The 16,193-nt window shown below is 44.9% G+C and overlaps 1 protein-coding gene across 6 annotated transcripts in view; it reads right to left on the bottom strand.

The window, feature by feature from the left end:
• haus2 (HAUS augmin like complex subunit 2) overlaps positions 1–16,193 on the bottom strand; it is a 46,202-nt gene that overhangs the window by 29,811 nt on the left and 198 nt on the right. The window contains exons 1-3 of one of the 6 annotated variants that reach the window (XM_072263679.1): positions 15,388–15,808; positions 4,917–5,034; positions 204–308 (exon numbers count right to left, since the gene is read on the bottom strand). In XM_072263679.1, coding sequence (XP_072119780.1) covers positions 204–308; positions 4,917–5,006 — 195 coding nt within the window. In that variant the 5' untranslated portion in view covers positions 5,007–5,034; positions 15,388–15,808. Of the gene's footprint in view, positions 1–203; positions 309–4,916; positions 5,066–15,289; positions 15,310–15,387; positions 15,809–16,193 lie in introns of those variants that run through there. The other 5 variants (XM_072263680.1, XM_072263686.1, XM_072263669.1 and 2 more) reach the window with 5 other exon arrangements.

Here is a 16,193-nt window from a genome sequence, read left to right as displayed (position 1 = left end):
TCAAATATAACACCCTCAGTCTTACACAATTTTACACCAAGAATGAGGAAGTTAGTCCATGTACTGAGAAACCTCTTGCAAACTTGTTGATTTTACTGCTATCAAGTGGCTAGAGACCCACTTTGTTTTGGGTATCATTACATAAATATCACTTTGTTATATGCCACCCTTCGGAACAAATCAGTTTATCGTAAGTCTTATACCTGCTGAAGTTCTGTCATGGTGTTTGAAATTGCATCCAGCTGTTTGAAGCGCCGGGCGAATGGCACTGTGTTTCCAAACTGTACTTGATTCCATTCCAAAGCTTCCTATTTACAGTGGGGGTGAGGGGAGAACATCATCAGTTGGAGTCAGAGTGGACCTCATAAATCAGCCGTCCATTCACTAGTGTCTCTGCCAAGTTGCAAGCCATAGTGTTGCTCTTCGGGGGCAATGGTGCGGAACAGGACCACAGAGGGACAGTTGAAACACAACCAGAGTCAATGCTTGATAGTGGGAATGCGTGCGAATTAAAAGAGCAGAACGAGGGACGAATCAATTATCAAAGGACAGCAAGTGCCTTTTTATTTAAATTTGTTCACAGGCAGCATTTAATACCCCAATAATGAGTGACCTGCTTAGTGGTGTTCTGCACTTTAGCTGCTGATTATTCCAGCCAGAATAAGTCTCATTGACCATGGCCCTCTGTCTCCCATTGGCAGGCCAATTTTTAATCCAAATCGCCCATGCAACTTAATCGTCTTGATTGCAGCTGTACGGCCACTGGTTATGCCACTCTAGTTCTGGTCAGTATGTTACAAAGAGTATGCAGTAGGACTTGAAAAAGTGCAGGATGTTGTCTGGAATGGATGGCTTGAGTTAAAATGAGAGATTGGAAAGATTGACACTGTTCTCCCTTGAGCACAGGAGACTGAGGGGCGACCTTATTGATCTTTAGAGAAGGCACATAGTAAAAAGTCTTTACCAAGGGCAGGAAAAGTATGGGTTTAAGGTGAGAGAGGAATATTTAAAGCAGCTCTGAGGTACAAGATTTCCACACAGAGGATGGTGGGTGTATGGAACAAGCTGTAAGAGGAAGTGATAGAACCAGTGTATTTGGACAGGAAAAGATAGGCACCATGAAGGTGTGGGCAATTGGATCTGAAAGGCCCATTTCTGTGTTCTATAACTAGATGACTATGGCCCCTTTGTTCCCTGTGGCAGAGTTGCAAACACTCTCAATCCTCAGGAGAAATTTGTCCCCATTGCAGTCCCCAATGCTGAGTTCACGCTCTCTAATTCAGATCTCCCCCATGAAAGGAATTTATATACTCATGCCTTTTGAAAATCTGTATATTTCTATAAGATCACCTTGCAAAATGATGTAGAGACCCAATCTAACTTTTCCTCAGAGGACAATCCCTCCATACCCAAGATCATCCAAATTAACCTTCTCTGAACTGTCTTTAATATCTTTCCTTAATTAGGGGGTCCAAAATTGTTCCCCGTACTCTTGATAGTTATTACAAAAGGTTGTGAGGGACAAGATTTATTTGCAGCTGGACAGGCAGGGAGATCAGGGAGAGTCAGCATGTCTTTGTTAAGGCTAGATTCTGCCTGTTCAACTTGATTTCATTTTTTCTAAAAGGTTACTAAGTGTTCCAATGAGAGCAGTATTGTTGATCTTGTCTACGAAAGGTTCAGTAAATCCTTTGACAAGGTCACACATAGAACATTGGTACAAAAGGTTAGAGCCTGTGGGATCCAAGGAATTTGGTAAGTGGTTCCAATACCTGCTTGGAGTTGGGAGTCAGAGGTTGTCTTTATTATTGGAACTTTGTGCCTTTGTAGAGATTAATGATGGGACCTTACTGTTATATCTAGTAACAAAATGAATGTGAATGTAAGGATGTGGTTACTAACTTCATGGACAAGACAAAGATCTGTGTTAATTACCTTACCAATGTATTGATATCACTATGGCATTCAACTGTAGTGATAAGAATAAACTGGTAAGGTAGACAAAGAAACAAATCTGAACATGTGAGGCGTAGCGTTTTTGGAGAACCAATAAGGGTACAATACTTTCAGTGAATGGGAGGCCCGAGGAGACACAAAACAGTGCAGCAGAGTGCGGGTGCTTCAGCCCACAATGTTGTGCCGACTTTAACCTCCTCACTTATGCCCTATAGCAGACTGGGATACATTTCAACAAGCTCTGGAGATTTATTCATCTTTATGCCAAAGTTATCTAATAATTCCTCTTTTTTTAATCTTAATGTAGTCTAGAAATTCACCACCCCAAATGAAGTCTCCAACCAGCAACTTTCTCCACAGCAGAAACAGGTAAGCCCTCTGGCCGTTTTGATCTTAAATAGATCACACTCTTTTCCGAGCAACTCCCTTAATTGCCTTGGGATTTTCACAGTCATAGAGAACCCCAGCACAGAAACAGGCCCTTCGTCCCTCCTAGTCCATGCCGAAACCATTAAACTGCCTACTCCCAATGACCTGCACTGGTACCACAGCTCTCCATCCACGTACCAATCCAAACTTCACTTAAACATTGAAATCAAGCTTGCATGCAGCACCTGTGCTGACAGTTTCTCTCATGTGCTCCTATGGACCACAGATTACAATAGGAAATAGAAAAGGGATGTCAAAAGGACAATGTTGTGATAGTCATGGGAGAGTTCAACATGCAAGTCAATTGGGAAAATCAGGTTGGTAATGGATGTCAAGGGAATGAGTTTATTGAATGTTTATGAGATGGCATTTTAGAGCAGCTTGTTGAGCCTACTAGGGATCAGCTATAATGGATTGGATGTTATGTAATGAACCAGAGGTGATCAGGTAGCTTAAAGTAAAAAGACCCTGAGCAGTGATCACAATTTGATCGAATTCAACTTATAATTTGATAGGGAAAAAGTGAAGTCTGATGTTGCAGTATTTCAGTGGAGGAAAGGAAACTACAGTGGTGTGGGAGAAGAGTTAGCCAAAGTACATTGGAAGGAGATGCTGGCAGGGATGTCAGCAGAGCAGCAATGGCGTAAGTTTCTGGGAAAAATGAGAAAGATGCAGGACGGACATAGGCAAAAAAATGAAGAAATACTCAAATGGCAAAATAGTAAAATCATGGCTGACCAGGAGAGTCAAAGCCAATGTAAAAGCAAAAGAGAGGCATACAACGAAGCAAAAATTAGCAGGAAGATGGAGGATTGGGAAGCATTTAAAAACCTACAGAGAGCGACTAAAAAAATCATGAAATATGAAAGCAAGCTAGCAAACATCAAAGCGGATAGTAAAAGCTTCTGTAAAGATGTTAAAAAAACTGAGATGAGAGTGGATATAGGACCGCTAGAAAATGAGGCTGGAGAAATAAAGGGAGAAAAGAGATGGCAGATGAACTAAATGAGTACTTTGCATCAGTCTTCACTGTGGAAGACACTAGCAGTGTATCAGATGTTGCAGAGTGTGAGGGAAGAGAAGTAAGTGCAGTTACTGTTACAAGGGAGAAGGTGCTCAAAAAGCTGAAAAACTTTTTTTAGCCAAAGGGTGGTGAATTTGTGTAATTTGTTACCACATGTAGCTGTGGAGGCCAGGTTGTTGGGTGTACTTAAGGCAGAGATTGATAGGTTCTTGATTGGAAATGGCATCAAAGGTTACAGGGAGAAGGCCGGGAAATGAGGCTGAGGAGGGGAAAAAAGGATTCAGCCATGATTGAATGGCGGAGCAGACTCGATGGGCCAAATGGCTGAATTCTGCTCCTATGTCTTGTGGTCTAAACTTCTCACCTTTCACCCTTAAACCATGACTCTGGTTGCAGTCCCACCCAACTACAGTGGGAAAAGGGTGCTTTCATTACCCCATCTATAACCCTCATAATTTTGTATACCTCTATCAAATATCCTCTCATTCTTCTACATTCTAAGGAATAAAGTCCTAACTTGTTCAATCTTTCTTTATAACTCAGATCCTCCAGACCCAGCAGCATCTGTGTAATATTTTTCTGTACTCTTTCAATCTTATTTACTTCTTTCCTTAACCTTATCTGCCAACGATATTTTGTGACCCTTTTCCCTTCTTATTTCTCGTACCACCCACCTCGACTCTCTATGTTCTTCACCTGACACACACTTCCTCTCAGATATTACCTCTTGACCCAGGGTCCCTGAAGTTGCCTTCCTTGCCATTCACTCTCAACAGGAATGTTGCTTCTGAATGCTCACTATTTCACTTTTTACAAGACCCACTTCCAGAAAGGAGATTTACCCAACTGTAGTCTCTCCCAGTTTATGCTTTTAATGTCTCATCCAAATGACATTGAAATTAGCCTTTCCTAATTTCAAATACTTTAACTTCTGGACTCTTCCTAACCCTTGGCATAACTACTTTGAAACTTAACGAGTTACACTCACTGTCCCGTGTGCTTGCCCACCGGAGCTGAGCTGCATCTATTTGCTCAGACTCGTACTCTGAACAGTCTAACATGGTTCCATTCCTCCTACCACCACGTACTCAGCCACGTCCTCCTACCACCACGCGCTCAGGCACGTCCTCCTACCACCACGCGCTCAGGCACGTCCTCCTACCACCACGCGCTCAGGCACGTCCTCCTACCACCATGCGCTCAGGCACGCCCTCCTACCACCACGTACATATGCACTCAGGCACCAACCTTTCCCTATTGTTGTCCACACCTGCTCTGGAGAAGGCAAAGCAAAAATACTGACAACTTAAGGATAAACATAAACTAGAGAAAATCTGCAGATGCTGGAAGTCCAAGCAATACACACAAAATGCTGGAGGAACTCAGCAAGTCATACAGCATCTATAGACCTGCCGGCCTGCTGAGTTCCTCCAGCATTTTGCGTGTGTTGTAAAGATAATCATACCAATTTACCATCAGCTTCAGCTAGGAGGTGAGCCAGACTTACCTGTGTCAACATCCCAGATCGCAGACACCTCTGCAGAAAGCAGGCAGCTGGATTTGGTGCCGTGGGGTCCGAGGTGTTATTGGTCTGCATCCTCACCTCAATCACACTGAGGAGCAAACTTTAGAGAATGAAGGGTCATCACCTGTCAGCTACTCATGGCATTTGCACAGAATTAAAATAATATGAATAAATGCAAAACTTCACAGTCAGATATCTCAATGAAATAAAGATTGCAAAGACAGACGTAGACACACAGAGCAGTGAACTGAAGAAGAAACCCTGTGACCCTAAGACAGACAGAAACACACTCGTCGCGCGCGCGCGCGCGCACACACACACACACACACACACACACACACACACACACACAACTCCATGACATCACCTCAGGACCATGGAGACACACACCCATCTGACCGAGAAAGCCAACACCTTTGATCCTGAGACATATGCACACATCTGTGACAAGATTTCTGACCCTGAAACACATCATTCACCCCCCACAATGCTGTGACACCATTTGGGACTTGAAAATACACAGACCTGTGACATCACTCTGGGCCCATACACAGACACACCACACAAAAATGAATCGGTGGCTTCATCGATCACTTGGAACCCAGACAGACACAAATTCACATCAACACTCACACCATGATATCACTACGGACTCGGAAACAGACACACACTCACACCCAGACAGACACAATATCACTTGGGGTGGTGGGGGAAGAGGGGTGAGTGAGAGAGAGAGACACACACAGAAAGGGATGCATCACTGAGGGCGTTCTGGGGTACGTTCTGGCAAATGTGCACGGGAAGTTGTGTTAAATTGGCAGAAGGTAGATTTCAATGAGTTCAGTGTTATTGTTATTCATCTGTATACATGTCCACCATCAAACCCGGGTGCAGTACTCACACACAACACCCCGCCAAATGAGCCTGGTTCCTCAAACCAAGGTGCACTACTCACATACAACACACAAGGTAATGACAGGGCTTGGTGAAACTTGACAGGGCTTGCAGGTAAACAAGTTAGTCTTTTACGAGAGATCAGAACCAACACATTCTAAGTATGAAAAGTAAATACAGTTAGAGCAGGGAACTCTGGATGAGGGGACATTGAGAATTTAATCAATAGAAATAAGTTAAAGAAAAGTGACTAAAAACTGCAGAGACGCTTAAGAACCAGGGAGATGGTAGGTGAGAACTTAAAAAATTAGGAGGGCAAAGGTGGTCCATGAGGAATCTGTGTGTAGAGCTAGGGGGTGTTGGCAAGGAAGGCAATAAGGTAGATTGAGAATTGAGGGGTAAATGTTGGTGATATTCGACAGGATATTAGCATTAAGATAGATACTTTATTGATTGCGAAGGAAATTATAGTGTCACAGTAGCATTACAAGTGCAGAAGAGAAGTAAGAAAGAATAAAAAATAAGTTACCACAGTCCAACAGGAGGGGATCATCACTTCCCCAGCGATAGGCAAACTCATCATAGAGCCGAATGGCTAAGGGTAACAATGACCTTGCATAGTGCTCTTTGGAGCAGCGCAGACTATTACTAAAAGTGCTGCCCTGTTCAGCCAAGGTGGCATGCAGAGGGTGAGAAACATTGTCCAGAATTGTCAGGATTTTCCCCAGATGTCTTCAACTAAATAAATGTGAAATACATCCCCCGGGTCCAATGAGATGTATCTAAGGCTATGGTGGAAATCAAGAAAGGAGATTATTGAAGCCTTGCGTAAGATTTTTGCATCTTTATGGGGCACATTCACCTTTATTCAAGAAAGGGAGCAGGGACAAGCAACGGAACAGCAGGCCAGTGAGTCAAAGTTCAAAGTAAATTTATTATCAAAGTGCATATCTGTCATCATATACAACACTGAGATGCATTTTCCTGTGGGCATACACTGTAAATCCAAGAAACACAATAGATTCAATGAAAGACCGCACTCAACAGGACAAACAGCCAATTTGCAAAAGACAACAAATTGTGCAAATACAAAAGAGAAAAAAATGACAGTGAGAATAGGAATAGAATGAGGTGGAGGATAAAATAAGATGCATGGCTGAGGGATTGGAGCGGGGGCAGGGATTCAGATTTCTGGATCATTGGGACCTCTTTTGGGGCAGGTGTGACCTGTATAAAAAGAATGGGTTGCACTTGAATCCCAGGGGGACCAATATCCTGGTGGGGAGGTTTGCTAAGGCTACTGGGGAGAGTTTAAACTAGAATTGTTGGGGGGTGGGAACCGAACTGAAGAGACTGGGGAAGAGGCGGCTGGCTCACAAATAGAGAAAGCTTGGAGACAGTGTGTGAGGGAGGATAAGAAAATGGACGCGCTCAGATGAAAGGTTTGAGATGTGTATTTTAACACAAGGAGTATTGTGAACAAAGCGGATGAGCTGAGAGCAAGGATCAGTACTTGGAGCTATGATGTGGTGGCCATTACAGAGACCGGGATGGCTCAGGGACAGGAATGGTTACTTCAAGTGCCGGGTTTTAGATGTTTCAGACAGGACAGGGAGGGAGGCGAAAGAGGTGGGGGCGTGGCACTGTTGATCAGAGATAGTGTCACGGCTGCAGAAAAGGTGGACGCCATGGAGGGATTGTCTACGGAGTCTCTGTGGGTGGAGGTTAGGAACAGGAAGGGGTCAATAACTTTGCTGGGTGTTTTTTATAAGCCGCCCAATAGTAACAGGGATGTCGAGGAGCAGATAGGGAAAGAGATCCTGGAAAGGTGTAATAACAGATTTGTCGTGATGGAAGATTTTAATCTCCCAAATATCGATTGGCATCTCCCTAGAGCGAGGGGTTTAGATGGGGTGGGGTTTGTTAGGTGTGTTCAGGAAAGTTTCTTGATATGATAAGCCTACAAGAGAAGAGACTGTACTTGATTTGGTACTGGGAAATGAACCTGGTCAGGTGTCAGATCTCTCAGTGGGAGAGCATTTTGGAGATAGTGATCACAATTCTACCATAGCATTGGAGGGGGATAGGAACAGACAAGTTAGAAAAGCGTTTAATTAGAGTAAGGGAAATTATGAGGCTATCAGGCAGGAGATTGGAGCTTAAATTAAGAGTGGGAGGTGGACAGTTTCTTAAATGCATCTATTTAGGAGCATTGTAAGGAAGGTAGATGAGTTTAGAGCATGGATTGATACCTGGAAATATGATGTTGTAGCTATTAGTGAAACATGGTTGCAGGAGGGGTGTGATTGGCAACTAAATATTCCAGGATTTCGTTGCTTCAGATGTGATAGAATAGGAGGGGCAAGAGGGGGAGGTGTTGCATTGCTTGTCAGAGAAAATATTACAGCGGTGCTCTGGCAGGATAGATTAGTGGACTCGTCTAGGGAGGCTATTTGGGTGGAATTGAGGAATAAGAAAGGTGTTGTGACGCTTATAGGGGTGTATTATAGACCACCTAATGGGGACCGAGAACTGGAGGAGCAAATTTGTAAGAAGATAGCAGATATTTGTAGTAAGCACAAGATTGTGATTGTGGGAGATTTAAATTTTCCACACATAGACTGGGAAGCCCATTCTGTAAAAGGGCTGGATGGTTTGGAGTTTGTAAAATGTGTGCAGGATAGTTTTTTGCAGCAATACATAGAGGTACCAACTACAGAAAGGGCAGTGTTGGATCACCCTGTTAGGGAATGAGATAAGGCAGGTGACAGAGGTATTTGTTGGGGAGCACTTCGGGTCCAGTGATCACAATACAATTAGTTTCAGTGTAATTATGGAGAAGGATAGGACTGGACCTAGGATTGAGATTTTTGATTGGAGAAAGGCTAACTTTGAGGAGATGCGAAAGGATTAAAAGGAGTGGATTGGGACAATTTGTTTTTATGCGAAGGATGTAACAGAGAAATGGAGGTCATTTAAAGGTGAAATTTTGAGGGTTCAGAATCTTTATGTTCCTGTTAGGTTGAAAGGAAGGGTTAAAAGTTTGAGAGAGCCATGGTTTTCAAGAGATATTAGAAAACTGATTCAGAAAAAGAGAGGGATCTTCAATAAATATGGGCAGCTTGGAGTTAATGAGGTGCTTGAGGAATATAAAGAATCTAAAAAGAATCTTAAGAAAGAAATTAGAAAAGCTAAAAGAAGATACGAGGCTGTTTTGGCAAGTAAGGTGAAAATAAATCACCCCAGTTTAAAAAACCCTCCGTCTCCGCCGCATCTGCTCTCAGGATGAGGCTTTTCATTCTAGGACGAGGGAGATATCTTCATTTTTTAAAGAAAGGGGCTTCCCTTCCTCCACTATCAACTCTGCTCTTAAACGCATCTCCCCCATTTCACGTACATCTGCTCTCACTCCATCCTCCCACCACCCCACTAGGAATAGGGTTCCCCTGGTCCTCACCTACCACCCCACCAGCCTTCGGGTCCAACATATTATTCTCCGTAACTTCCGCCACCTCCAACGGGATCCCACCACTAAGCACATCTTTCCCTCCCCCCCCTCTGCATTCCGCGGGGATCGCTCCCTACACAACTCCCTTGTCCATTCGTCCCCCCCATCCCTCCCCACTGATCTCCCTCCTGGCACTTATCCATGTAAGCGGAACAAGTGCTACACATGCCCTTACACTTCCTCCCTTACCACCATTCAGGGCCCCAAACAGTCCTTCCAGGTGAGGCAACACTTCACCTGTTAGTCGACTGGGGTGATATACTGCGTCCGGTGCTCCCGATGTGGCCTTTTATATATTGGCGAGACCCGACGCAGACTGGGAGACCGCTTTGCTGAACATCTACGCTCTGTCCACCAGAGAAAGCAGGATCTCCCAGTGGCCACACATTTTAATTCCACATCCCATTCCCATTCTGACATGTCTATCCACGGCCTCCTCTACTGTAAAGATGAAGCCACACTCAGGTTGGAGGAACAACACCTTATATTCCGTCTGGGTAGCCTCCAACCTGATGGCATGAACATCGACTTCTCTAACTTCCGCTGGGCCCCACCTCCTCCTCGTACTCCATTTGTTACTTATTTTTATGCACACATTCTTTCTCTCACTCTCCTTTTTCTCCCTCTGTCCCTCTGAATATACCTCTTGCCCATCCTCTGGGTCCCCCCCCCCTTGTCTTTCTTCCCGGACCTCCTGTCCCATGATCTTCTCGTATCCCCTTTTGCCTATCACCTGTCCAGCTCTTGGCTCCATCCCTTCCCCTCCTGTCTTTTCCTATCATTTTGGATCTCCCCCTCCCCCTCCAACTTTCAAATCCCTTACTCACTCTTCCTTCAGTTAGTCCTGACAAAGGGTCTCGGCCTGAAACGTCGACTGCACCGCTTCCTAGAGATGCTGCCTGGCCTGCTGCGTTCACCAGCAACTTTGATGTGTGTTGCTTGAATTTCCAGCATCTGCAGAATTCCTGTTGTTTGCGTTTGAAAATAAATCCAAAGGGTTTCTACAGTTATGTTAGTGGCAAAAGGATAGTGAGGGATAAAATTGGTCCCTTGGAGAATCAGAGTGGACGGCTATGTGCGAAGCCAAAAGAGATGGGGCAGATTTTGAACAATTTCTTCTCTTCAGTATTCACTAAGGAGAAGAATATTGAATTGTGCAAGGTAAAGGAAACAAGAAGGGTAGTTATGGAAAGTATGACAATTAAACAAGAGGAAGTACTGGCGCTTTTAAGGAATATAAAAGTGGATAAGTCTCCAGGTCCGGACAAGATATTCCCTTGGACCTTGAGAGAAGTTAGTGTAGAAATAGCAGGGGCTCTGACAGAAATATTTCAAATGTCATTAGAAACAGGGATGGTGCCGGAGAATTGGCTTAAAAAACCAATATGGTTCTCATGTGGTTCCATTGTTTAAAAAGGGTTCTTAGAGTAAACCTGGCAATTATCGGCCTGTGCGTCTGACGTCAGTGGTGGGTAAATTGATGGAGAGTATTCTTAGAGATGGTGTATATAATTTTCTGGATAGACAGGGTCTGATTAGGAACAGTCAACATGGATTTGTACGTGGAAGGTCATGTTTGACAAATCTTATTGAATTTTTTGATGAGGTTACTAAGAAAGTTGACAAGGGTAAAACGGTGGATGTTGTCTATATGGACTTCAGTGAGGCCTTTGACAAGGTTCCACACGGAAGGTTAGTTAGGAAGGTTCGATCATTAGGCATTAATATGGAAGTAGTAATATGGATTCAGCATGGGAGATGTCAGAGAGTAGTGGTGGATGACTGTGTGTCAGATTGGAGGACAGTGTGTCGGTGTGCCTCAGGGATCTGTACTGGGTCCAATGTTGTTTGTAATATATATTAATGATCTAGACGATGGGGTGGTAAATTGGATTAGTAAGTATGCAGATGATACTAAGATAGGTGGCGTTGTGGATGATGAAGTAGGTTTTCAAAACTTGCAGAGATTTAGGACAGTTAGAAGAGTGGGCTGAAAGATGGCAGATGGAGTTTAATGCTGAAAAATGTGAGGTGCTACATTTTGGTAGGACTAATCAAAATAGGACATACATGGTAAATGGTAGGGCATTAAAGAATGCTTTAGAACAGAGGGATCTAGGAATAATGGTGCATAGTTCCCTGAAGATGGAATCTCATGTGGATAGGGTGGTGAAGAAAGCTTTTGGTTTGCTGGCCTTTATTAATCAGAGCATTGAGTATAGGAGTTGGGATGTAATGTTGAATTTGTATAAGGCATTGGTAAGGCCAAATCTGGAATATTGTGTACAGTTCTGGTCACCGAATTATAGGAAAGATGTCAATAAAATTGAGACAGTACAGAGGTTTACTAAAATGTTGCCTGGGTTTCATCTCCTAAGTTATAGAGAAAGGTTGAACAAGTTGGGTCTTTATTCTTTGGAGCGTAGAAGGTTGAGGGGGGGACTTGATAGAGGTATTTAAAATTATGAGGGGGATTGATAGAGTTAACATGGTTAGACTTTTTCCATTGAGAGTGGGGAAGATTCAAACAAGAGGACATGACTTGAGAGTTAGAGGACAAAAGTTTAGGGGTAACATGAGGGGGAACCTCGTTACTCAGAGAGTGGTAGCTGTGTGGAATGAACTTCCAACAGAAGTGGTTGAGGCAGGTTTGATGTTGTCATTTAAAGTAAAATTGGATAGATATATGGACAGGAAAGGAATGGAGGGTTATGGGCTGAGTGCAGGTCGGTGGGACTAGGTGAGAGTAAGAGTTCGGCATGGACTAGAAGGGCCGAGATGGCTTGTTTCCGTGCTGTAATGGTTATATGGTTATATAAATTGGGAACAGATGTTCTCAGGGAAAAGTACGGAAGAAATGTGGCAAATGTTCAGGGGATATTTGTGTGGAGTTCGGCATGGGTATGTTTCAATGAGACAGGGAAGTTATGGTAGGGTACGGGAACCGTGGTGTACAAAGGCTGTAATAAATCTAGTCAAGAAGAAAAGAAAAGCTTACAAAAGGTTCAGAGAGCTTGAACATCATAAGGCTAATAGGAAGGAGCTTAAAAAGGAAATTAGGAGAGCCAGAAGGGGCCATGAGAAGGCCTTCGCGGGCAGGATTAAGGAAGACCCCAAGGCATTCTACAAGTATGGGAAGAGCAAGAGGATAAGACGTGAAGGAATAGGACCTATCAAGTGTGATAGTGGGAAAGTGTGTACGGAACTGGATGAAATAGCAAAGGTACTTAATGAATACTCCAGTATTCACTATGGAAAAGGATCTTGGTGATTGTAGTGCTGACTTGCAGCAGACTGAAAAGCTTGAGCATGTATATATTAAGAAAGAGGATGTGCTGGAGCTTTTGGAAAGCATCAAGTTGGATAAGTCGCCTGGACTGGATGAGATGTACCTGAGGGTACTGTGGGAGGCGAGGGAGGAGATTGCTGATCTCTGGCGGTGATTAATGGGGATGGGAGAGATTCCGGAGGATTGGAGGGTTGCGGATATTGTTCCCTTATTCAAGAAAGGGAGTAGGGATAGCCCAGGAAATTATAGGTCAGTGAGTCTTACTTCAGTGGTTGGTCAGCTGATGGAGAAGATCCTGAGAGGCAGGATTTATGAACATTTGGAGAGGTATAATATTAGGAATAGTCAGCATGTCTTTGTCAAGGGCAGGTCATGCCTTACGAGTCTGATTGAATTTTTTGAGGATGTGACTAAGCACACTGATGAAGGAAGAGCAATAGATGTAGTGTATATGGATTTCAGCAAGGCATTTGATAAGGTACCCCATGCAAGGCTTATTGAGAAAGTAAGGAGGCATGGGATCCAAGGGGACATTGCTTTGTGGATCCAGAACTGGCTTGCCAAAAAAGGCAAAGAGTGGTTTTAGACGGGTCATTTTTTGCATGGAAGTCAGTGACCAGTGGTGTGCCTCGGGAATCTGTTCTGGGACCCTTACTCTTCGTGATTTTTATAAATGACCTGGATGAGGAAGTGGAGGGATGGGGTAGTAAGTTTGCTGATGACACAAAGGGTGGAGGTGTTGTGGATAGTGTGGAGGGCTGTCAGAGGTTATAGTGAGACACTGATAGGATGCAAAACTGGGCTGAGAAGTGGCAGATGGAGTTCAACCCAGATAAGTGTGAAGTTGTTCATTTTACTAAGTCAAATATGATGGCAGAATATAGTATTAATGGTAAGGCTATTGGCAGTGTGGAATATCAGAGGGATCTTGGGGTCCGAGTCCATAGGACGCTCAAAGCAGCTGCGCAGGTTGACTCACTCTGTGGTTAAGAAGGCATACGGTGCATTGGCCTTTATCAATCGTGGAATTGAATTTAAGAGCTGAGAGGTAATGTTGCAGGTATATAGGACCCTGGTCAGACCCCACTTGGAGAACTGTGCTCAGTTCTGCTCACCTCGCTACAGGAAGGGTGTGGAAACTATAGAGAGGGTGCAGAGGAGACTTACAATGATGTTCATCAAAGTTGCTGGTGAACGCAACAGGCCAGGCAGCATCTCTAGGAAGAGGTACAGTCGACGTTTCGGGCCGAGACCCTTTGTCAGGACTAACTGAAGGAAGAGCTAGTAAGAGATTTGAAAGTGGGAGGGGGAGGGGGAGATCCAAAATGACGGGAGAAGACAGGAGGGGGAGGGATGGAGCCAAGAGCTGGACAGGCGATTGGCAAAAGGGATATGAGAAGATCATGGGACAGAAGGCCCAAGGAGAAGGAAAAGGGGGGTGGGGGGAACCCAGAGGATGGGCAACGGGTATAGTCAGAGGGACAGAGGGAGAAAAGGGAGAGAGAGAGAGAAAAAAAATGTATGTATATAAATAAATAATGGATGGGGTAAGAGGGGGAGGTGGGGCATTAGCGGAAGCTAGAGAAGTCAATGTTCATGCCATCAGGTTGGAGGCTACTCAGACGGAATATAAGGTGTTGTTCCTCCAACTTGAGTGTGGCTTCATCTTGACAGTAGAGGAGGCCGTGGATAGACATACCAGAATGGGAATGGGATGTGAAATTAAAATGTGTGGCCACTGGGAGATCCTGCTTTCTTTGGCGGACAGAGCGTAGGTGTTCAGCAAAACAATCTCCCAGTCTGCGTCGGGTCTCGCCAATATATAGAAGGCCACATCGGGAGCACCGGACGCAGTATATCACCCCAGCCGACTCACAGGTGAAGTGTCGCCTCACCTGGAAGGACTGTCCGGGGACTGCCAACGGGATCCCACCACTAAGACCTCCACCATCAACTCTGCTCTCAATCGCATCTCCCCCATTTCACGTACATCTGCTCTCACTCCATCCTCCCGCCACCCCACTAGGAATAGGGTTCCCCTGGTCCTCACCTACCACCCCACCAGCCTCCGGGTCCAACATATTATCCTCCGTAACTTCTGCCACCTCCAACGGGATCCCACCACTAAGCACATCTTTCCCTCCCCCCCCACCCGCTTTCCACAGGGATCGCTCCCTACACGACTCCCTTGTCCATTCGTCTCCCCACTGATCTCCCTCCTGGCACTTATCCGTGTAAGCGGAACAAGTGCTACACATGCCCTTACACTTCCTCCCTTACCACCATTCAGGGCCCCAGACAATCCTTCCAGGTGAGGCGACTTCACCTGTGAGTCGGCTGGGGTGATATACTGCCTCTGGTTCTCCCGATGCGACCTTCTATATATTGGCGAGATCCGACACAGACTGGGAGATCGTTTTGCTGAACACCTATGCTCTGTCTGCCAGAGAAAGCAGGATCTCCCAGTGGTCACACATTTTAATTCAACAACCCATTCATCTCATGGGTGCAGATCTCAGACAATCTCACCTGGTGCAGGAACACCACTGGGATTGTGAAACGGGCCCAGCAGAGATTGCACTTTCTGAGGAAGCTTAAACAAGCGTCACTTCCCACTAACATCTTAACTACTTTCTACAGAGGCGTGGTTGAGAGTGTGCTGACCTTTTGCATCACAACCTGGTACTCCAGCTGCAGTGCTGTCGACAAAAAAGCCTTGCAGAGGGTGGTTAGGGAAGCAGAGGTTATTGGGGTCTCCCTACCTTCTGTCCAAGACCTCTTTCAGAGTCGATGCCTCCAGAAGACACGGTACATCATTAAAGACCCCTCACACTCTCTCCATGAACTGGTTGTTCTTCTGCCATCAGGCAAACGTTACAGGAGCATCAAAACTTTAACCACAAGGCTACTAAACAGCTTCCTCCCACAGGCAGTCAGACTGCTAAATAGCTGCTCCACCTGACTCTGCTTTGGACACTTCTAAGTTGCACTGGACACTTATAACTGATTTTAACCGACATGTGGCTGTTGTGTTTTACTATTTATTGTTATATTTATTATTTAGTGTTGCATTTGTTATGTTATGATTGCACTGCTCCTGGAAAACGCTGTCTCATTCTGCCCTGCAGTGCTGATGTACGGTTAGAATGACAATAAAGTTTTTTGAATCTTTGAATTCCCATTCTGACATGTCTATCCACGGCCTCCTCTACTGTAAAGATGAAGCCACACTCAGGTTGGAGGAACAACACCCTATATCCCGTCTGGGTAGCCTCCAACCTGATGGCATGAACATTGACTTCTCTAGCTTCCGCTAATGCCCCACCTCCCCCTCGTACCCCATCCGTTATTTATTTATATACATACATTTTTTTCTCTCTCTCTCTCTCCCTTTTCTCCCTCTGTCCCTCTGACTATACCCGCTGCCCATCCTCTGGGTTCCCCCCACCCCCCTTGTCTTTCTCCCTGGGCTTCCTGTCCCATGATCCTCACCTGTCCAGGCCTTAACATGGCCCTCATTGGCAGGGGCTGTGAGTGGGGATGTTGTGGTGCAGTTAGGCTGGGTGAA

This window comes from Mobula birostris, chromosome 1, assembly GCF_030028105.1.
Source record: "Mobula birostris isolate sMobBir1 chromosome 1, sMobBir1.hap1, whole genome shotgun sequence".
NCBI classification, from domain to species: Eukaryota; Metazoa; Chordata; class Chondrichthyes; order Myliobatiformes; family Myliobatidae; genus Mobula; species Mobula birostris.
Note: the sequence above shows the minus strand (reverse complement) of the source record. Positions and strands in the feature narration are given on the sequence as shown.